The following is a 22,895-nucleotide window of genomic DNA, read 5'->3' as shown; positions in this document are numbered from 1 at the left end:
TATTTTTAATCTATTCAACAAAAGTGTACTGCAATTGATTTACTTATTTATTTTTTTCTTTCTTCGATAATATGTATTGCATTGAACTGCTGCTGCTAAGTTAACAAATTTCATGACACATGTCGGTGATAATAAACCTGATTCTGATTCTGGAAATACTCGGGTCAGACAGCTTCTGTGTAAAACAAAAGTTAATACTTCAGGTCAACAAACTTATAGCAAACCTTGGGAAAAAAAAGTTAGAAACAAAATATTAAACTGCAGGGAAAGGGGAGCAGTAGAGAGAACAAAACAGAAGATCTGCAACTGGCATGGTCAAGGAGTAAATGAACAAAAGGTATGGAATCAGCAACTGTTGAAAGTGAGTAGAAAAGACATGTCAGGAAAAGGTGTTTGTTGGAGAACAAAACATGAAATATCAGGAGAAAATTAGCTGAAAATGTGAGATGCAAGTCTGAAGTGAGTGACAATAACCACAACTGAAAGATTTGGTCAATTTTTTAAAATTGATGAAGCTTGCTTTAATGTTTTAATATTAAGTTTTTTTTTAACATTTTCTATCATTTGAATGTTTTTTCATAATTTTTCTACATCTCAAACCGTGATAATTGACAACTGAGAAAGCCTTAAGTGTGACTTAGCTAGCTGTCAAAAGGTTTCAACAGTTCCATGAGCAGAGCTTGTTCTAGCATTTGTTGTGTATTTAATATTTCAGTAGTATTTGAGTAAGATTGTAAATACATTGCTTGGTTAGGCATTCTTGTTCATTTAAATAATTCATTACGGGTTATATGTAAAAATATGTGAATTGTATATGTCATTACGCTACCACATAATATGTGTGCACCTCAGTTAAATTAAAAATGAAATACACGACTTATCTCCTGGCTCTCTTGTTTTCCTTTCAATTAGTTTTTATGTTTTGGAGTTACAAAACATAACAACTTCGTTGGCATTTCACTACAGACACAAGTTCTAACCCATCATACTTAGAAGTATTTAGCCAAGAAAATGATAATCTGCACAAAAAATAAATTAGTTAAGGGCCATCACGGTGGGTAGACAGTAAATACAGTTTAGAACATTGCTAAAAATACATGTTGCAAAATTCAGGCTGCAAGCTACATCAGGACAATGTACCAGCTGATAAAACTATTGCTCTCGTCTATTAAATAAGACTTTTTGGTGAAACAAGTGTTATATCTATGTGTCAAAGTATAGTCCACATACCGAAGGCTTGCAAATTCCATCTGTAATTGCAAAGTTACATCAAGTAACATCAAGGCAACACTGAACCTCTTAACCAAGAAAAGATGTGCTAGCATTGGAGAAGGTCCATAGGAGGTTCACAAGAGCGATTCTGGGAGCGAAAGGGTTAACATATGAGGAACATTTAATGGTTCTGGGCCTGACTTACTGGAGTTTAGAAGAATGAGGGGGTGATCTCAATGAAACCTATCTAACATTGAAAGTTGTAGACAGAGCGGGCACAGAGTGGATGTTTCCTGTAGTGGGGGAATGTAGGACAAGGGGGCACAGCCTCAAAATACAAGGACATTTCTTTATTCTTACAGAAACATCTGCATGATGCTAAGCTAAGGTACATCATCAGCTTTAGAACATGAGGAGTAATTTATTTAGCCAGAGGGTTTTGAATGCGTGGAATTCATTGCCACGGATGGCTGTGAAGGCCAAGTCATTGGGTATATTTAAAGCAGAGGTTGATAGTTCTTGATTAGTGAGGGCATCAAAGGTTACAGGAAGAAGGAAAGAAAACAGAGTTGAAAAAGATAATAAATCAGCCATGATAGAATGTCAGAGGAGACCTGATGGGCCAAATAACCTAATTCTGCTTCTATGTCTTATGGTCTAATATTCATATCCAATCGCACAAATATGCTTTCATTATGAAATTTTCAAACTAAATACTGGACAACTGAATAATGGAGAACAGTTAACCCTGACCTCTCCAAAAAAAAAGACTTGGGTTGTATGTACCAAGATATCAAGCTCAATAAAACCAGGGCTCACTCCAAACCCTACTCAGATGCTCTCTGAGAAATTGGAATGAGAGTCTATACCCTTCCTTTGCTTCTCCCCCCCTCCCTTCCAGCATCTGTCTCTCCTGCCCCAAGTTCTAAAGCACCTGAACAAAATCAGCTAAGTCACCAATACACAGACTTGAAATCTTCCAAATGAGGGCAGTTCAATATTTCATATCCAGTTATAAATATTTGCATTGTGGAGAAAAAAATATAATTCCAGAGTTAAAAACAGGTTTTGCTAAAGGAATTTGGCATGTTCCCTTTGGCCCTCATCAATTTTTATTGATGCACCATAGAAAGCATCCTATCTGGATGCATCACAGCTTGGTATGACAATCACTTCGCATGTGACCACAGAAACTACAGAGAGTTGTTGACACAGTTCAACTTATCACAGTAACCAGCCTCCACTCCTTGGATTCCATCTTTACTTCTCACTGCTCAGTAAGGCAGGCAGCACAATCAAAGACCTCTCCAACCTGGTCATTCACTTTTCTCCTCTCCCTACCTCCTCACATTGGGAAGTAGATACAAAAGTCTTAAAGTACATACCACCAGACTCAAGGACAGTTTCTTTCTTCACTGTTATAAGACTCTTGATCTCAGTCTACCTTGTTATGACCTGCATTCTCTCTGTAACTCTAACACTTTATTCTCCACTCTTTAATTGTTTACTATCTGCTAACTCAATACAATGTTGTAATGCAGTTTGCAAAATACATTTTTCACTGCACCCTGCCACAATTTACCAGTTAACCAACATAATTTATCTGCTTAAATAGATGTTACAGGAACTTAACACAACTTCACTTCATCTGTGAACAACCAAGTTATGAGGAAAAGATAGCAAATTTAAATCCATACACATTATTTGAAAATAGTCATTCTTAAAATGTAAATTATCCCTGGACAAGAGTTATTTACCAAGGTAACAAGTCAGTGATGATGGAAATACAGCAAAACCAATCTACGGTACTAAAGTTTGGAAACACTAATGTGCCTTTGTACAAGTTATGTCAAGTGAAAATTGCACATCAAGATTGAAACAATTATTAAATTTAAGCACTTTCACTTTCATTATACACACAGAAGCTGATCGGCAAAAGCAGCGAACAAAAATTCTGAGGCACAAGTCATAACAGCAATAATACTAGTAAAATACATATGCCTTTCAATTACATTGTACTTACTTGCTGACTTCCTTATATTGTGCTATTTCTTCAATGTAAAGTAGGTCATGTAATCGGGACTGATAATTAGATTTGGTCAATGATTTATCAAGCACAGACTGTGTGAAGAGCTGGTCTGCTGACAAGGGAATCTGGTACCGTGTCAGGAGACTCTTCTCCAAGTCAGTAGTTTCATTTGGCTCAAATTCTACAATTGTTTTACAAGTGGAATCCCATCGCTTGGCTGTAGTGAGAAGTTGCTGCCTTGCTTGCATCAGATGTTCCAAATCTGTAAATAAAATATGAAAACATTTACTGAAATTGTACTTTCATTATCCTTTTTTCTGCTATTTTATAATTTACAATAAAATGTTTTTGCACTATATTCCTGTCACAAACAACACATTACACATATATACAGTGATAATAAACCTGATTCTGATTTATTATCTTTCCAAACTGCTGAGAATGTTCGAAGCATATTAACCAGATCTACAAAAGCACAAACAAGAGGAACTAGATGCCCACAGGCAGTCCCAGTTATCAGGGACCCAGCCATCTGTCAATTCTCCAATAGCTAAGCAGAGCTGGCCATGTAATGAAAAAGTTAACTTGACAAAGTGTCATTGGCAGACAACTCAATTCAGTCCTGTTTACAGTACAAGATGAACATAATGTGTTATCTGCAGAGCTTCCACTCATTCATCTCATGGGAGCAAAGGCATTGCCAAAATATAAAAGAACTCGATGTCTGTGAGTGCATGTTTCCAATGGAGGCTACAGGCCTCCATTGTGTGAGTAAGTGGGTGGGTGGATGGGGAGGGATGAAAGGGGCTTGCTTTATTGCTGGTGTTCTGCTGAACAAGGTGGGCTGCAATATTGGTAACGGAATGCATGGCAACACTTGTGGGCTGCCCCAGTACCTCCTGAGGCTGTGTTGACTATTAATTCAAACAAAGCATTTCACTGTATGTGTTGATACACGTGATAAATACATGAACCTGAATAAAGGGTCCAATAAGTTTCTTTTAACCATTCTGATAGTTGCTTTCACATCTATTAAGGATTCTGGCCAAGAAACTAACCAATCAACTAGTCAAGGATCAACTTTATTCACTATATATTTACATGGATTGGGAATTTGCTGTGATGAGCTAGTCAAGCCACAACATGCAACAAAAAGCAATGTTCAACAATTACAAGGGATAAAGAATTATAGAAAAATAAATTTAGAGATTAAAGTATTGATAAGGAATAAAATGTGCATAAGTACCAGCATGTACTTACAATGTAATAGTATGAAGTGTTTACAAGGTAGTGCAGTTAAGGGATAATACAGGGAGGGAAGTAATGCCGCAGTTTAAATAGAAATGTGCTCCTTTCAAACCTCTGCCATCTCTCCTGAGTCAGTTGATCTGAATAAGGAGATACAGCTTGTAGATCTTCATCTACGAGCTTCACGGCGATTTGCCCCACTATATGATAAACTGAGACCAAGGCTATGGGCCTACTCCGACTGCTCCGGCCTCCAGGACTCAATTTGGTTCGGAATGCTGTTGCTGGTTTTTGTTTGCATGATTTGTGATTTTTCTCTCTTTCTCTGTGAATCGAGCGTTGGTCTTTTTTTTTATTGGGTTCTTTTGGGTTTCTTACTTTGTGGCTACCTATAAGCAGATGAATTTCAAGGTTGTATAATTTATACATACTTTGACAATAAACGTGCTTTGAATCCTTTTGAATCCTTGAATCTACATTTTCTAGAATGTGAAAAGCACTTTTCTCCTCTATTAGCTGGAGGGTCATGAACATTCTTCTGGTATACTGTTACCACCTCAATATTTTTTGTTTATTGTGACCAGAACTGCGTATATGATGGAAGTACAAAATAATTATTACTAATAATGACCAGTTAATGCATTTCAACACCTGTTATCTTTACTCCTGAGAGAGGCTTAAGCAAAAAAATATCAAGGTTAGCATTGCAGGACAGCAGGGGCTGTACAGTAGCAAAGTAGTTAGCAATTGGGGTTCAATTCACACCACCGTCTGCAAAGAGTTTGTATGTTCCCCCATGACTATGTGGGTTTCCTCCCACATTCCAAATACGCATATATTAATAAGTTGGAAGCATACTAGGCTGGTACCAAAAACATGGCATACTTGCAGGCTGCTCTCAGTACATATTTGAACATTTGATTGTATGTTTCAATGTACACATGACATATTAAGGTAATGTGAAATCTTAAGCCCCTAAGCACAGGCAGGTTTTTAATATAATAACCAAACACACAGTTTTAAAAACTTGGGAGTTAGACCTGGTATTTGGGCAATATTTATTCCTTATTCAGTATCACTTTAAAAACAAATCCAGTTTTCATCTCACTGCTATTTGTGGGAGCTAAATGCATGCAAATTAGTTGTTGGCTGCTGCATTTACTACAAAACAGCAATGGTAACACTGTAAAATTACTTCATTAGTAAGCCATAAAAGGAACACAATAAATTTTCGTATTTCAAAGTTTTTCTTCTTTCAGTTTAGCACTATTACATGAATCATCAAATTGCCAGAACACATAAATATTCCAAGTACATTGCTTTCTTTCCTTTTAAATCAGGAATTCTTTATTGGCTTGCATTTGAAAGTTGACTGTCCATTGCCTTTTGTCAGCTCAGTTTTAAAGTATATAAAAATCCTCCTATGGTGTTTCAACTTTAGACTCCACCACTTTCATTACCCTAGTATCTTCTCAGTCAGGAGACTTTGCACTCTCAAGCTCTTACACTGTTGAAGACATTCAGCCTAACAGAACCTTCTATAGTATCCGATCCCAGAACAGGCAGTATGGACATTTCCTATTCTAGCCATACCATAGAGATCCAGTCTTGTCTGGATGATATGTTCATCAGAACATAATCAAAAAGAATAAAAGGACATTTCTCTGACAGAAAAAGTCTCTAGTGCAGTATCGTAGAGATCTCCATTGTGACCCCTCTGATCATAAATAAATCTAAATATTTCAGACGTGGGCATCAAGTAATTGACAGCAACAAATCAGAAAAGTAAAAAAAAGAGTTTGCAAAGTAATGCAGACAGGTGAAGGAAAAGGCAAAGGTTGTGGAAATGTAATACAGCGCAATTAGCTGTGTAACACATGAAGGTAATTAGAATTCATTAATATTGTAAAACTGGTAGAAATCAGGAAGCACTGACAGAATTCTGGTGAAATTCCTCATAAAAAGTCTTCATGTTGGATGGATGAAAGAAGTTGCACATTTTTGAGTATACTCAATACAGAAAGGCTGCTAGAAATTATGGCACAAGATTGAAAAGGATGCTGTTGGAGATGAGTAAAGATATATATTTTTCAGAGAACTTGTGCTATCTTCACTGTGAAGAAGTAAAAATTTTAATATTTTGAAAGCATTTATTGCAGTTATAGAGTCACATTGCACGTAACCAGGACCTTCCGCCCATCTCATCCATGTCATTGCCCATTGCCCACTGGGTCCATAGCAATCTAAACCTTTCTTGTCCATGCACTTGCATATATGACATTATAAGGTCACTAAAGTGCCGACCTCAACCTCAATTTCTAGCATCTCATTTCAAATATGCACCACCTTTTCCAAGAAGAAGCTGCCTCTGATGTCTATAAATATCTCACCTCTGATCTTACCTATGCCTTCTTGTTTTCAGCACCCCATCCCTGGCAGAAAAGGCAATGCCCTTCTACCCTGTATATACCAGCATCAGGTCACCCCTCAGTCTCCTACATTCCAGGGAATGTAGTCTACACAACCCTTCAGTGCAATTCAGGCCCCCAAGCCCAGGCAACATTCTGTTACAAAAAAGGACTGTTAAGATGGGAAACAGCTTCTTCCCCCAAGCTATAAGACTATTGACCTCTCAGGACTCATCACATATGAAGCATCAGTAGCTTTATACTGTTTACTTTTTAAACTTCTGTCATAAATACACCTTAATATTTGTAGTAACATCACTTGATGTGTTTTGTGTAAGTTATATACACTGTTTACCTTGTTCTGGAGGAACGTTGTTTCATTTGGCAGGATACATGTGTACAGTTGAATGACAAAAAACTTGACCTTAAATCTTTTCTGCACTCTTTCTAGTTTAATAACACTGCTCATATAATAGGGTAACCAAAACTGTACACAATACTCCAAGTGTAGCCTCGCCAACCAGTTATGTAATGTCTTATATATTTTGCAGAAAATAGTTAAAATGTATTTCCATCAGCTGCAAATCAGGAGCAAAGGGCATTAACTTGCTATCAATACAAACCCAAAAAAAGGCAAGATAAAAATGTAAAAAGTTTATCAGAACAATGAAGACAGTACTATCACATTAACAAAACCAATACAGTAATATTGCAAATGGAAAGGTGCAATAAGGAAGTATATAGGGGAGATAAGAAAAGAAAACATAATTAGGATGTAACAAAAAAAACAGGGAAATAAGAATACAAAGTAGATAGTACACTAGGTCAAAGTGGTTAACAGTTTACTTTCATAAATCTAAACTAGTGATAACTCATACAGTCAATTAACTGCGTCCTAACTGAATTATGTACAATTTCTTTCACCCTAATACAGTGGGGATATCCTTGCACTTGACTTTGTATAGCAAAAGGCACACCATGGTGTGAATTAAGTCAAAATCCCAGCTGAAATGTAATTGCTCGATCTTTATTTCAACTTGTCTGTTTACCAACAGCAAACCTATGTCCCTTAACAGCTCAGTGAGTGTGGAGCCAGGCCAGGGTGATACTGCATGCACATTTTAATATATCCACTGAAGTAAACAGACAAGCTGCAAAAATGAAATTCATTTTTATATCTGGGAATAGAAATCTATCACGATAAATTACACATAAACTAAATTGGTTTATTATTGTTATGTGCACTAAGGTACAATGAAAAACTTGTATTGCAAACTCTTCATGCAGATCTATTCATTACAACAGGACATTGAGATAGTACAAGGTAAAGCAGTAACAATGCAGAATAAAATCTAAAAGCTACAGAGAAAGTGCATTGCAGATAAACAATAAAGTAAAAGATTATAAAAAGATAGATTGTACGACCAAGAGTCAACTTATCATACAAAAGGTCCGGTAAAGAGTCTAATAACTGTGGGATAGAAACTGTTCTTCAGCCTGCTGGTACATGCTTTCAAGCTTTTGTATCTTCTTACTGATGGGAGGTAGAGAAGACAAAATGTCCAAAGTGGGTGGGGTCTTCAATTACACTGGCTGCTTTTTCAAGGAAGAAAGAAATGCAGACAGTATCCATACAGGGGAGGCTGCTTAGCCATATCCACACTCGAATTTCCCGCAATCACAACAGAAGAATTGCCATACCAAGCCATGATGCCTCCAGATCAAATAAATTCCATGGGTCAAAGACGGCATAACAAATTTCTTTCGCTTCCTGAGCAAGCAGAGGCACTGGTGAGCTTTCTTGGCTGTGTTGTCTACATGACTGAGCCAGGACAACTATTGGTGATGTGTGCTCCTAGGAACTTGAAGCTCTCAACCGTCGCGACCTCAGCATCATTAATGTAAACAGAAGCGTTTGCATCACACCCCTTCCTGAAGTCAGTAACCAGCTCTTTTATTTAGCTAACCATGAGGGAAAGATTGATGTCATGAAACCATGTAACCAATCGCTCTATCCCTTCCTGTACTTGGACTCATCGTTATTTAAGATATGACCTAGTCGTATCATCTGCAACTACAGCAGAATCTTGTCACGCAGCAGAGTCAGGGGTCAAACGCGTCACCATCTCACTGGTCACTCCAATAAGGTGGTAGTGCACTTGGACACAGCAGCCACTCCAGGTCCAATCAAAGATGTATTTTTGTCCTGTACATGTTTTTATGAGCACGAGTAACTGATGGATACTAAGAACATCAACTACTACAGAATTATCCCATCAGTGAGCTGCCTGATTGTGACGGAGCTGGACTTACTGTGTACCTTTGTTGCATTGTCACCTGGATTTCTTTTCTTTTTAAATCTTTTTATTAATTTTTTAAACAAACATAAATGAAACATGAATTCAAAGTGTTTGAGAGTACATAACTAATATTTTAAGTAGACATTCAAATATATTAATCAATATATATAGCCTCCCAAACTCATGGTATTTATGAACAAAAGAGACAAAAAGGAAAAAAAAACACTAACCAACATGGGCCATTGCATAATGTTAAATACATACAGTAGTGCCAATAACTCCGAACCTCCATCCAAATGATTAAGGATAATCAAAGTGAGGTTTAGGAAAAGACAATTTAACTCATATGAAAATGTTGAATAAATGGTCTCCAAGTTTCTTCAAATTTAACTGAAGGATCAAAAACAACACTTCTAATTTTTTCTAAGCTCAAACAAGAGATAGTTTGAGAAAACCACTGAAATATAGTTGGAGGATTAATTTCTTTCCAATTCAATAAAATAGATCTTCTAGCCATTAATGTAACAAATGCAATCATTCGTCGAGATGAAGAGGATAAACGACTATGATCCACCATTGGTAAACCAAAAATTGCAGTAAAAGGATGTGGTTGGAGATTGATATTCAAAACTCTTGAAATAATACTGAAAATATCTTTCCAGTAGTTTTGTAAACAAGGGCAAGACCAAAACATATGGGTCAATGAAGCAACATCAGAGTGACATCTGTCACAGGTTGGATTAACATAAGAGTAAAAGCGAGCAAGTTTATCCTTAGACATATGAGCTCTATGTACAACCTTTAATTGTATTAGGGTATGTTTAGCACAAATAGAGGACGAATTGACTAATAGTAAAATTTTCTCCCACTGCTCAGTGGATATAAGACAATGAAGTTCTTCTTCCCATTCTTTCTTAATTTTTCCTGATATTTCTGGCTGTATTTTCATGATCATATTATAAATAATAGCTACTAAACCCTTTTGACAAGGGTTCAGAGCTAAAATTCTTTCCGTAATGTCCAATGGACATAATTTCGGAAAAGACTGTAACTCATTGTACAAAAAATTTCTAACTTGCAAATATCTAAAAAAATGGGTTTTAGGTAAATTATATTTATTAGATAGCTGTTCAAAGGACATAACGCTATCATCCAAAAACAAATCACGAAAACATGTTATACCTCTTGTTTTCCATAAAAGAAAAGTTTGATCCATAAGAGAGGGCCGAAAAGAATAGTTAGATATTATAGGGCATGATAAAATAAATTTATTCAAACCAAAAAATTTACGAAATTCAAACCAAATTCGCAATGTATATTTGACTATAGGATTAGTTATTTGTTTATTCAAATTAGATAAAGAAAAAGGAAGTGAAAATCCTAAGATTGAAAACAATGAGAAGTCTTGTACAGATTTACATTCCAAATTTACCCATTGTGGGCAAGCAGCTGTAGTCAATTCTTGTGTCCAAAATATTAAATATCGTATATTAACTGCCCAATAGTAAAATCTCAAGTTTGGCAAAGCCAAACCGCCCTCGTTCTTAGGCTTCTGTAAATATTTTTTGCCTAGTCTAGGATTTTTATTCTGCCATAGATAAGAAGATATTTTGGAGTCAATAATATCAAAAAAAGATTTAGGAATAAAAATTGGTAATGCTTGAAATAAATATAAGAATTTGGGTAATACCATCATCTTAATAGCATTAATTCTACCAACCAATGACAAAGATAGCGGAGACCACCTGATAGCTAGTTGCTTAATTTGGTCAATTAAGGGTAAAAAGTTAACTTTAAATAAATCTTTATGTTTTTTAGTCATTTTAATACCTAAATAAGTAAAACAATCTGTAACAACTTTAAATGGTAAATGTTTATAAATTGGAACTTGCATATTTAATGGAAATAATTCACTCTTATTAAAATTCAATTTATAACCAGAAAAGTTACTAAACTGAGCAAGCAAGGACGAAATAGCAGGAATAGATCTTTCAGGGTACTATACAAATACTATAATATTTGTATAGTAACAAATCATCAGCATACAATGATAACTTATACGTCCCCTCCCCATGAGTAATACCTAAAATATTAGGTGATTCACGAATGGCTATAGCCAAAGGTTCCAAAGCAATGTCAAATAGTAAAGGACTTAAAGGACATCCTTGCCTTGCACCACGGAATAACTGAAGAAAAGACCTTCGATTATTGGTAAAAACGGAAGCCAGGGGTTTATAGTATATTAATTTAATCCATGATATAAATTTTGAACTAAAATTAAAATGCTCCATCGTATTAAATAAATATGGCTATTCAATTCTATCAAATGCTTTTTCAGCATCTAAAGAAATGACACATTCTGGTATTTTGGATGAAGGAGTATAGATAACATTAATTAATTTTCTAATGTTAAAAGATGAATAGCGATTTTTAATAAATCCAGTCTGATCTTCAGAAATGATTCGAGGTAATATATTTTCTAATCTAGTAGCCAAAATTTTACTAAAAATCTTAAAATCCGTATTCAACAAGGATATAGGCCCATAGGATGCACATTCAATACGGTCTTTATCTTTTTTAAGAATTAAAGAAATAGAAGCTTCATAAAAAGATTGTGGCAATTTGCCTATAATTAACACATCTTTAAAAATTTTACAAAGCCAAGGAGAGAGTATAGAGGAAAAGGATTTAAAAAATTCTGCAGAATAACCATCTGGACCAGAAGCTTTACCGGAATTCATTGAAAAAATAGCCTTTTTTATTTCAGTTTCCATGATAGGTGTATCTAAGAATACACTATCCTCTACTGTTAATTTTGGAATATTCAATTTCCTTAAAAATTCATCTATTATAGAAGAATCCTCAGCAACTTATGATTGATATAAGGAATTATAAAAATATTGAAAGGCTTTATTTATCTCTTTATGGTCGATTGTCAAAGTGCCATCTTGTTTACGAATCCTAGTAATCTGTCGTTTAACCGAAGCAGTTTTCAATTGATTAGCCAATAATTTACCAGACTTATCTCCATATACATAAAACTGGGTTCTAGACTTAATTAACTGATTTTCAATCGAAGAGGATAATAACAAACTATGCTCCATTTGAAGTTCCACTCTTTCTTTATAAAGTTCTTTGCTGGGGGTCACTGAATAAATCTTATCAATTGCTTTGATTTTATCAACCAATGTTAGTATTTTAGAATTAGTTCGTTTCCTAACTCCAGCAGAGTATGAAATAATCTGTCCACGAATAAATGTTTTAAAAGTGTCCCATAAAATTCCACTAGAGATCTCTGCTGTAGAATTTGTTGAGAAAAACAAATCAATTTGTTGTTTAATAAAATTAACAAAGTCTAAGTCCTGCAATAAAATAGAGTTGAACCTCCAGGATTTAGCGTTAATAGATGAATCCATTATCTTAATAGATAACTTCAAAGGTGCATGATCAGAAATGGTAATAGAGTCATATTTACAATCGATAACATCTGTAAGTAAACATTGATCAATGAAAAAGTAATCAATTCTTGAATAATTATGATAAACATGAGAAAAGTATGAAAACTCTTTGTCATTGGGGTGTAGAAAATGCCAAATTTCGCAAATTGCTGAATCAGTCATAAAGGAGTTGATAAGAGAGGCCGATTTATTCGGAAGAACTTGTATGGGCTTGGATCTATCCATCGAAGGGTTTAAACAACAGTTAAAATCCCCACTCATTATCAGTCTGTACTGATTCAAATTAGGAAAGGATGTAAATAGACACTTAAAAAATTCAGGACAATCAGTATTTGGAGCATAAACATTAACTAAAACAACTTTTTGATTAAAAAGTAAACCAGTAATAATCAAAAATCTACCTTGTGGGTCTGAAATTGTTTCATGAAGTATAAAGGAGGTTGAAGAATCTATAAAAATGGAAACGCCTCTTACTTTGGCTTGAGAATTCGAGTGATATTGTTGGCCTTTCCAAAACCTAAAAAAGTGTTGACTATCCACCTTCCTTACATGAGTCTCTTGTACAAAGATAACATTAGCATTCATTCTATGGAATACTTTGAATATTTTTTTCCGCTTAATCGGATGATTTAAACCATTAGTATTCCAAGAAACAAAATTAATAACCCTATGCATATTGACAATATTTATTACAATTAACACATAAGGTTAAAGAAAAGATGAACTCATGAATCTGGAAGAGGAAAGTAAGTTCAAGGAGGAACCGGAAGTCACGACACTGCAACCATTTTTGTAGTTTCATATAAGCCCATGAAGTAAAACTAAGCACAAAGCAAGCAAAAAGAAAGAAAAAAAATCCCCCTCCCTCCACCCTCAAAACCCCAGGAAAAAAACCAAAAAGAGGCAAGCAAGCAATCTAACACTAAAATTACCCCCATGTCTCAATACGGCAACTCAAACAGAAAAAAAGTTGAATAAAAGATACAAACCACCCATATTATAAGAAAGGGTTGGTATGACAAAAATTAAAATATAAAGTTAGTATTATATATATATATATAAAACAAAAGGACTTTTAAAGATAAAAATTAAAATGATAAAACCCATAAATGAATAATACTGAATTAGTGTTTTAAAAGAAAGTTTAAAACTTATTCAAACAGATCAAAACAGATGTGACGTTCCAAGCACTAAAGCCTTTCGGGAAGAAGAAACGACATTTTATTTTTTAAAAAATCTTAATATTTAAATGTTAAAAATATTAAAAAGTATATACGAACTTAGAAGAAAACCCTAGTAAATTACTATCAAAACTAACAGATTAATAATATGAAAAAATAACAAATTCAGAATAAACCAAAATCAAACTTTTACCATGTATAAAAAATACATGTAAGCCATACATAGTAAAGAAAAACATAATTTTATAAAAGATCCAAATCTATAGACTAATTATTATATTAGTCATCCCGGTAAAATGTTATTCTTCCAGAAATCTTTGAGCATCCGCTGGAGATTTGAACAACCGATAAGTTCCGTCTTCAAGAGAAACTCTCAAATGTGCTGGCATTGTCACCTGGATTTGTTGCGATTCATTGTGCCAAGAAGGTGCGTGGTCCAACAAACAGAGCAAGGATTGCCTTGGACATTTTTATTAAGGTCGCAAGATCCTGTTGAACACTGGTAACATAGCCTGGTTCATTGGCATGACTGGCGGGGGAGCTAGGTTACAGTAGGTAATAGGCCCATGCCACGGGGTTACCTGTTGCAGCCGATTAGGAGAGGAAATGCTGAGGTGATGTGACAGAGTCACTGTGGAGCATGCTGAAATCCGTACTGGATCGGGGACTGGCCCCTCCTGTTGGTGCTGCCCTCTGGTGTTCACTCAATGGAAGAACAAGCAGGACCACCTTGGCATCCCATAAATCTACAGTCATGCCAGTCAGGGAGTTGGACTATGGCTTTTTTTGTGACTGTATATTTTTCTGAAACCATAATCATATGTGCTATTTGTGTTATGTACTCTGTGCTGTTGGCAAAGTGATTTGCACTTTGGCCCCGGATATATGCTGTTTCATTTGGCTATATTCACGTATGGTTAAATGGTACTTGAACTTGAACAGCACCACTGTTTAGAATAATCATAACAGAGGTGTCGCTGTTTCTCCTCACTAACTGCAGTTTGCCAGAGGAAGTCAAAGATCCAGTAGTAAAAGGAAGTCCCAGGTCTAGAAGCTTGGAATTACCAGAATCAGGTTTAACATAACTGGCATAAATCGTGAAATCTGTTAACTTAGCAGCAGCAGTATAATGCAATACACGATATTGGGGGGGGGAAGAGAGAGAGAATAAATAGCAGTGTATGTATGTGTGTGTGTATATATATATATATATATATATATATATATATAAATTTATTTATATATATATATAAATAAGAAAATTAAATTTAAAATAGTGCAAAAACAGAAAAAAAAGAAAGTGAGGTGGTGTTCATGGATTCAACGTTCATTTAGAAATCAGATGGCAGAGGGTAAGTAACTGTTCCTAAATCGCTGAGTGTGTGCCTTCAGGCTACTAATAACAATCAGAAGTGTCCTGGGTGAGGGAGGGGTCATTAATAACGGACACTTCCTTTCTGAGGCACCGTTCCTTGAAGATGTCTTGGATACTACAGAGGAGGCTACCCATGAAGGAGCTGACAAATTTTACACCTTACTGTATCTTCTTTCAGTCCTGTACAGTAGCGCACCTTCCCGCCCCCCACCATTCCAGACAGTGATGCAACCTGTCAGAAAGTTCTCCACGGTACATCTGTGGAAGTTTTCAATTGTTTTAGTTGACAAACCAAATTTCTTCAAACTTCTAATGAAATATAGCAGCTGTCTTGCCTTCTTTCCTGCTGTATCAATATATTGGAACCAGGTTAAATCCTCAGAAATATTGACACCCAGGAACTTGAAATTGCTGTCTCCACTTCAGATCCCTCTATGAGGATTGGTTTATGTTCTCTCATCTTACCCTTTCTGAAGTCCACAATGAGCTCTTTGGCCTTACTAACATTGAGTGCAAGGTTGTTGCTGTGACACCACTCAACCAGCTGGCATATTTCGCTCCTGTACACCCTCTCGTCTCCATCTCATATTCTGCCAAAAATGGCTTAGCATTGGCAAATTTATAGATTGCATTTGAGCTATGCCTAGCCACACAGTCATGAGTAAAGAGAGGGTACAGCAGTGGCCAAAGCATACATCTCTGAAGTGCCCCAGTGAGATTTATTGTACTGAAGCGGGAGTTGCAGTCAACAAACATAGTCTGGCATAGGTGTCTTTAACGTCCAGATGCTCCAGGGATGAGGGTAGGGTCAAGGAAATTGCATTTGCTTTGGTGGTAGTTGAATTGCAGCAGGTCAAGGTTGTCTGGGAGGGTGAAGCTGATGTGTGCCATGACCAACCTCTAAGCATTTCACGATGGTGGATGTCAGAGCCAATGGGCAGTAGTCATTATGGCACATTACCTTGTTTTTCTTAGGTACTGGGATGATAGAGGTCTTCTTAAAGTGGTTGGGAACTTCAGATTGAAGCAGAGGGAAGTTAAAAATGTCTGCAATATCCCTACCAGATGATCTGCTCAGGATTCAAGGACACAGCCAAGAAACCATCTGGGCCAGACCTTTTCCATGGGTTCACTCTCCAGAAGATTGATCTTAAATCTGCAACAGTTACTGTGGGTTCAAGAACATTGAAGGCTGTTGGAGTACATGGTGACATTCCAATCCCCTTCGGTTCAAAACATGCATAGAATGCATGGAGCTCATTGAGAAGGGATGCACGGTTATTGGCAATGCTGCCTGACTTCATCCTGTAGCCCATTAAAGCAACGTAACATATTCCACAAAACAGAAAAATACAAAGTTAGCTCCTCAAGTATACTCGGGATAAAGAATGGAGAAGCACTATAAAGACAATCTATTCTTCTGATAAGAGATGTTTTCATAAGGAATAGAATCATAATTGAGGTTAAAAACTGAAATGAAAAGTAGGTAGGAGTAAATCTGAAACAGCTGTCAGAAGAAGCCTCTTTACTTGAAAGATTGATAACCATAATAATTTACTAAGCAAGAGAACAGATGCTAAAACACTGGGCAAATGTAATTAGGTTTTGTAATTGGAAATTTAAATGGATTACATTTTTTCACTTTTTTTTTCATTTGTTCTGTTAACATTTCATCTTCATCTACAGTAAAACAAAGGCATTTGATAGACCTTCAGGAGGATATCAAAAAAATTGCATTTAAACTTGTATTCTAATTCAACAAGATGTTGCTTTTCTAAATTTAATAATAGCAATTGCAGTGCATGGGAGAAAGAGTCAAATTCATACCTTCTATTGATGCAGCATCCACCATGATCCGTTGCATCAGGACAGGTTCAGACCCAAAGTCAAAAACTACAGTTTGGCGAAAAGTTCCAAAGATTTCTGTGCTGAATTGTACACTAACTCTATATATACAATGGTCCATTCCATTCTGAGCCATCTTTCCTCCTCCAAGCCACTCTTGACAGTTCTCCGGTACTTCTTGTACCACCTGGGTGTTGAGGTCTCCAACAGAAACAGTCATAATGGAAAAATGAGGACGATGAGCATCATAGAGCAAGGCTATCCGATTCAGCAAACGTGCAGGCTGAAGGGGAGGGGTGAGGGGGAGATAACAAGTATTAATCTACCCAATACTAACTGCAAAAATATCATTTATTTTCAACTACACTTAACACATCTCCATCTTTCATCTTTTTCATTTCCCTTGTGAAATTTAATTCAACCTACATTTACACTTCTTGATAAATACTACACACTGCTTCATTGCTTCTAAAAACAGTTCTGTCCTGTTTTAACACCACTTAAGGCTCATATTTCATCAAACCCAATTGGACTTAACACTTAAAATTCTGGATCACTGAATAAAGGAAACTACTGCAGGTACTCTTCCAGGAAATATTCCTGATCCTGCCAAACTTAGTTAATAACTAAGGTAATGGTAATATCATTTCTTAATTCATATGAAGTATTCAGGTCCATTCAAAACTTCTCTGGTTAAATGGGTTTACGGTGTTTTGTTTAATCATTTAGTTTGACAACTTTTTGCCATTCTATGCAGTCATGAATCAAAAGCTCACCACTCACATAGAAATGACAACTGCAGCTTTTACAAATCCCTGAACCAATGAAAGACTGGCAAAATGTGAAGTAGAAACATTCTAAAGCTGATTTGTCTGATTTGTGAAACAAGACAAAGGTATTCATTTCACCCATGTATCAACACATCAGTCTTCAAAGCTCTAACAACTGATGGAATATCGTTCAGGCTTTCATCTGTTTGATCAAATTAAATTTTTAATTGTATACTTTGCATCATGCCTGTCAATGCTGGACATCTAATATAAAATAATAACTTCCATGGCATACATCAATTATCAGATCTGCAAGAACTGGCAGTGGATAGAGTAGTGGAGTGGGAGGGAGTGTTAACCACTAATCATTAAGGGCGCAGCCTAGGAAAACAAGGACATCTCTTTAAAACAGAGATGAGGGGAAATTTCTTTAGCCAGAGGGTAGTGAATCTGTTGAATTTATTGCCACTGACAGCCATAGAGGCCAAGTCATGGGATATATTTAAAGTGGAAATTGATAGGTTCTTGATTAGAAAGGGCGTCAATTATTACAGGGAGAAGGTTAGAGAATGGCGTTGAAAGGGATAACAAATCAGTCTTGATAGAATGGCGGAGCAGACTTGATAGGCCAAATTCCGCTCCCATGTTCTTATGGTATTATTAATCTTCTTTAATGTTACTGGCCATAAAAGAGGAATAAAGTGATAAGTATAACACCAGCTATGCTCCTCAGCCCCATACAGAAGTTCCATTTGAGAATGAATTGGTGGATAAAACCTGGGATAAAGTAGCATTTGTCTGTTACACACTTCAAAATATTACTATAAGTCTGCAAATCTTAGAAAAAAACATGAAGACACTTACTTTACAATGAAGTATGAAGGTCCATAGTTGACTGGATTTCTTGGTTGTCACGGTTATTGACAACCCTGGGCTATGTTCCACTGCTACTCCATCCAGGGATTCACTGAGCTTTAGAGAAAGAATACCAAACTGCTTTAGTAAATCTGTGCTCCCAAGGAAAGCAAATCAAAAATAAACTACAATAATATTCATCTATCCAACCTGAGATCTTTTATTCTAGACATGGTGAAAATATATTATTTCAATTTACACCAAGTGCAGCAATCAATGTCGTTATCCTTTGTCTCTCAGTCCAAAAAAATAAGTTGCTACCCAGTCTGGCAGCCTTCTTTTGTCAAGCTTACTTTGCAGCAAATTTTGCCAATTCTACTGAACTCTTGGCTGGGTTGAAAGGTATGAACTGCATTCACCCTCCAGTGCCCCGATAAAGTTGGAACAAACAGAGCATGCATCAGCAGTTGTGAAATTGTGGAAAATGTAAGAACCAAGCCGTTCAGTCCAATGTTTATTTTTTATACAAAACCATCAAAGCAGATTAATTAGACCTTCATATCTGTGATTTGACATCCTTGATTAAGACCAAAAGAGAACCAAATAACAAGTCATAATGACAGATGAAATGGTCTCCCTCTTCTCCCTCCATTGGTGGCATTTACCAGAAGCGTTGTATACAAAGGGCTCAAAGCATTGTTGACGACTCCTGCCACCCATCCCACAAACTCTTTGACTCACTACAGTCAGGAAGGAGGTACAGGAGCATCAGGACTAGGTAACAGCTTCTTCTAATGAATACCCTGCCACCACCAAGGCTTCGTAACTTGGACGGCAAAATGTTTACTGTTTATGAATATGTTTATTGCTACTGTTCACCTGTGATTCACACTGTATGCACTTTGGTAATATTTTGTCTTATGTGCTGTTTGTGATCCGGAGGAACATTGTTTCATTTGGTATATATATGTACAGTTAGATGATAATAAAACTTGGAACCTGAACTTGGTTAAGTTCCACTTCAGCCAATTTACAGGACATTTGGCACTTATTCAAGAGCATGTAAATGAATGGAAGACGCAATCAGTCTGAATGTTACAGTAAATTAAAACTTCTAAAAAAAATACATATTTTTTAATCATTATTTATTTGAGTGCACAACTCTGCCTGCCACTTTCCCACCAAAAGTTACCACACTTTCTGAAATGTTCAGAATTAACAGTGGACACCAGGGAATGTGAAAGGCTGGTTACGAATGTGGGATTTATTTCCTCTCTTACTTGAAATCTACCAAACTGATTTACACACCACTTTTTCTGGAGATAACGAGTTCATCCATTTTTCAATTAATGTTTCCATATAATTCCCAATAGATTGTTTATTTTCCTTTTGTTGCTTTAAACGCATCAGCCGTGAAGAGTAGCGTTTCTGCCATTCAGCCAACTCCTCTTGCGAGTGTGCAGACGTACACTGTGCACCATATCTACATATTTTTTGTTCTACAAATCTGAAACAAAAGAAAATACATTCATTGATTTTACCTCGGGCAGCAGCTCATCTCCGATTTCATGGGTTTACATCAATTGCAGATTCCCCCATCTTTACACTCACCAAAAATTTGGCACATTTCAGCAAACTTTGCTTCTCCTATGCTTCAAATGCATTCAGGTTAGGGTTGATCTTTTCTGAAGATCTATTCTGGGCCCAACATATTGATGCAATTACCAAGAAGGCACGTTAGCAGTTATATTTCATAAGGAGTTTGAGAAGATTTGGTATGTGACCAAAGACTCAAGCACATTTCTGCAGATGTAATGTAAAGAGCATTTTTACTAGTTGCATCACCATCTGGAATGGAGGGGGGCCATTGCACAGGATCAGAAAAGCTACAGAGGATTGCAAACTCAGCCAGCTCCACTACAAGCAGCAGTCTCCCCAGCATTGAGGACATTTTCAAAAGACATTGCCTCGAAAAGATGTCATCCATCATTAAGGACCCCCATCACTCAGGACATGCCCTCTTCTCATTGCTACCGTCAGGGAGGAGGGACAGGAGCCTGAGACATACATTCAGCATTTTAGGAACAGCTTCTCCTCCGTCACCAGATTTCTTAACAAACAATAAGCCAATCCATCAACACTACCTCACTATTTCTGCTCTTTTTTCCCCACTACTTATTTAATTTACTTATGCAATAAATTTATATGTATACATTTTATTGCAATTTATAATTTTTTATGTATTGCATGGAACTGCTATCACAAAACAAATTTCAGTAGTAAATGTTAGTGATATTAAACCTGATTCCAAAATGAAGAGCTTGTAAAAAGTTATAATTACTCTACCTTCTTCAAAATTCCTATAGCTATCATTGATTGAAAGGCTGATGTCACATTTTGACATTAAAATCTGCTTGAACCAACCTTCCTCCTTTCATTACCAAGTTCAAGAACCATTTTTCTCTCTCCAAACATTAGTTGTGTGCCTCCAGCCTAAACAATCTTTACCCATGATAGAGTGCCACATCATGAAATATAATAACTACACCACCTATCTCCTATTTCTACCTTAATGTGCACCCCAGCCCATTGGAATTTTTGCTCCTTTACAGCTCCTTTTGCCTCCTATTCTCAACACTGATGCACCACAAAATTGCGCCTTCAGACACCTACTCTACTACAAGACTGTGATCTGCTCCCAGTCCATCCACAAGTTTGCAGATCAGTGGGCCACATCTCAAACAACAATGAGTCAGAGTAAGGAAGGAGATAGGGAGCTTAGTAATATTGTGTCATGACAACAAACTTTCTCTGTCAGCAAAACAAAAGAGCTGGTGATTTACTTCATGAAGGAGATGGTGCACATGCTCCCATCTACATCAACGGTGTTGAGGTTGAAGGGTGTGAGCGCTTCAAGTTCCCAGGAAAAAACATCACCAACAGTCAGTCCTGGCCCAAACACCTTGATGTCATGGCCAAGAAAGCTCCCCAATATCTCTACTTCCTCAGGAGACCGAAGAAATTTGGCACGTCCCTGTCACTAGTTTTCACTGATGCACCTTTGAAGACATCCTCTGTGGATACATAAAGGCTTGGTATGGCAATTCCTCTGCACGTGACCATAGAAAACTGTGGACACACGAGAGTTGTAGACACAGCTCAGCACATCACAGAAATTAGTACCCCCTCCAGGAACCCTGTCTGTATTTCTTGCTGCTTCAGTAAAGCAGCCAGCATAATCAGAGACTCCACCCAACCCAGACATTCTCTCTTCTCCCCTCTACCATCAGGCAGAAGATAGAAAAGCCTGAAAGCATATACCACCAGGCTCAAGGTCAGCTTCTATTTCGCTGTTATCAGATTCTTGAACAGACCTCTTATATGACGAAATGAATTCTTGACCTCACAATCTATCTCAATATGATCTTGCATTTATTGTTTATCTGCATGGCACTTTCTCTGTAGCTTTTACACTTTATTCTGCATTTTTACTGTTTTACCCTGTTCACCTCACTGCACTGGATAATGATTTGATCTGTATGAATAGTAGGCAAGACAAGCTTTTCAATGTATCTTAGTACATGTGACAATAATAAACCAACAGCACAAAATGCCTGGACTATTTTGCATTCAATACTGAGATCTAGCTGCTCATGTCCTCGAAATGAACTCGGCAGACAGAAAGTGCTGTTGCCCATGCTCTCATGAGGCAAGACAAGCATAACTGGCAACTATTAACATGAAGATGAGAGATCGATAAGAGAATGAATGCATGCACCAATACAACAAGGCTGTCAAAAATTAGTTACATCACACAGTTCTTAAGCAAAATAAAAAGGTAATTTCAGAAAAGCAATTAGTACTTTTAATGTAACAGTTATCCAAACAATTTACCTTTTGCAAAGTGTGTATTCTTCACTACAGGTGACACCCCGAGGTGGAGGGCGGAATTGCCATCCATCTTCAGAATCTGCAGTGATCATTTAAATACATTTAAAGCATCTATTTATTCTTCTATAAAGTAGTCCATTTAGTTGCTTTTTTAAAAAAAAATTAAAACACCAGCACAATGCAGCAACATGTATGGCCTGGTTAATATCAGGTAAAGAATCAAATAGCCAAAGATCATTCAAGCTCAAAGGCTTGTTCTGCAAGCCAGTTAATTTACTCAGCCATAGCCAATTTCCAAAGTAGTTAGCTGAGTGAGTTCTAGC

At 36.6% G+C, this 22,895-nt stretch overlaps 1 protein-coding gene across 5 annotated transcripts in view; it reads right to left on the bottom strand.

Annotated features, from left to right (window-relative positions):
* The window catches only part of helz (helicase with zinc finger), a 302,830-nt gene that overhangs the window by 205,037 nt on the left and 74,898 nt on the right, over window positions 1–22,895 (bottom strand). For all 5 annotated transcript variants that reach the window (XM_073026388.1, XM_073026389.1, XM_073026390.1 and 2 more), the window contains 5 exons: window positions 22,576–22,651; window positions 19,990–20,188; window positions 18,691–18,798; window positions 17,039–17,339; window positions 3,236–3,503 (listed from right to left, as the gene is read on the bottom strand). In XM_073026388.1, the coding sequence (XP_072882489.1) occupies window positions 3,236–3,503; window positions 17,039–17,339; window positions 18,691–18,798; window positions 19,990–20,188; window positions 22,576–22,651 (952 nt within the window). The remainder of the gene's footprint in view (window positions 1–3,235; window positions 3,504–17,038; window positions 17,340–18,690; window positions 18,799–19,989; window positions 20,189–22,575; window positions 22,652–22,895) is intronic.

The sequence above is a fragment of the Hemitrygon akajei genome, chromosome 22 (genome assembly GCF_048418815.1).
Source record: "Hemitrygon akajei chromosome 22, sHemAka1.3, whole genome shotgun sequence".
Lineage (NCBI taxonomy): Eukaryota > Metazoa > Chordata > Chondrichthyes > Myliobatiformes > Dasyatidae > Hemitrygon > Hemitrygon akajei.
The sequence above is the reverse complement of the archived record's forward strand: the minus strand, read 5'-3'. Positions and strand labels throughout refer to the sequence as shown.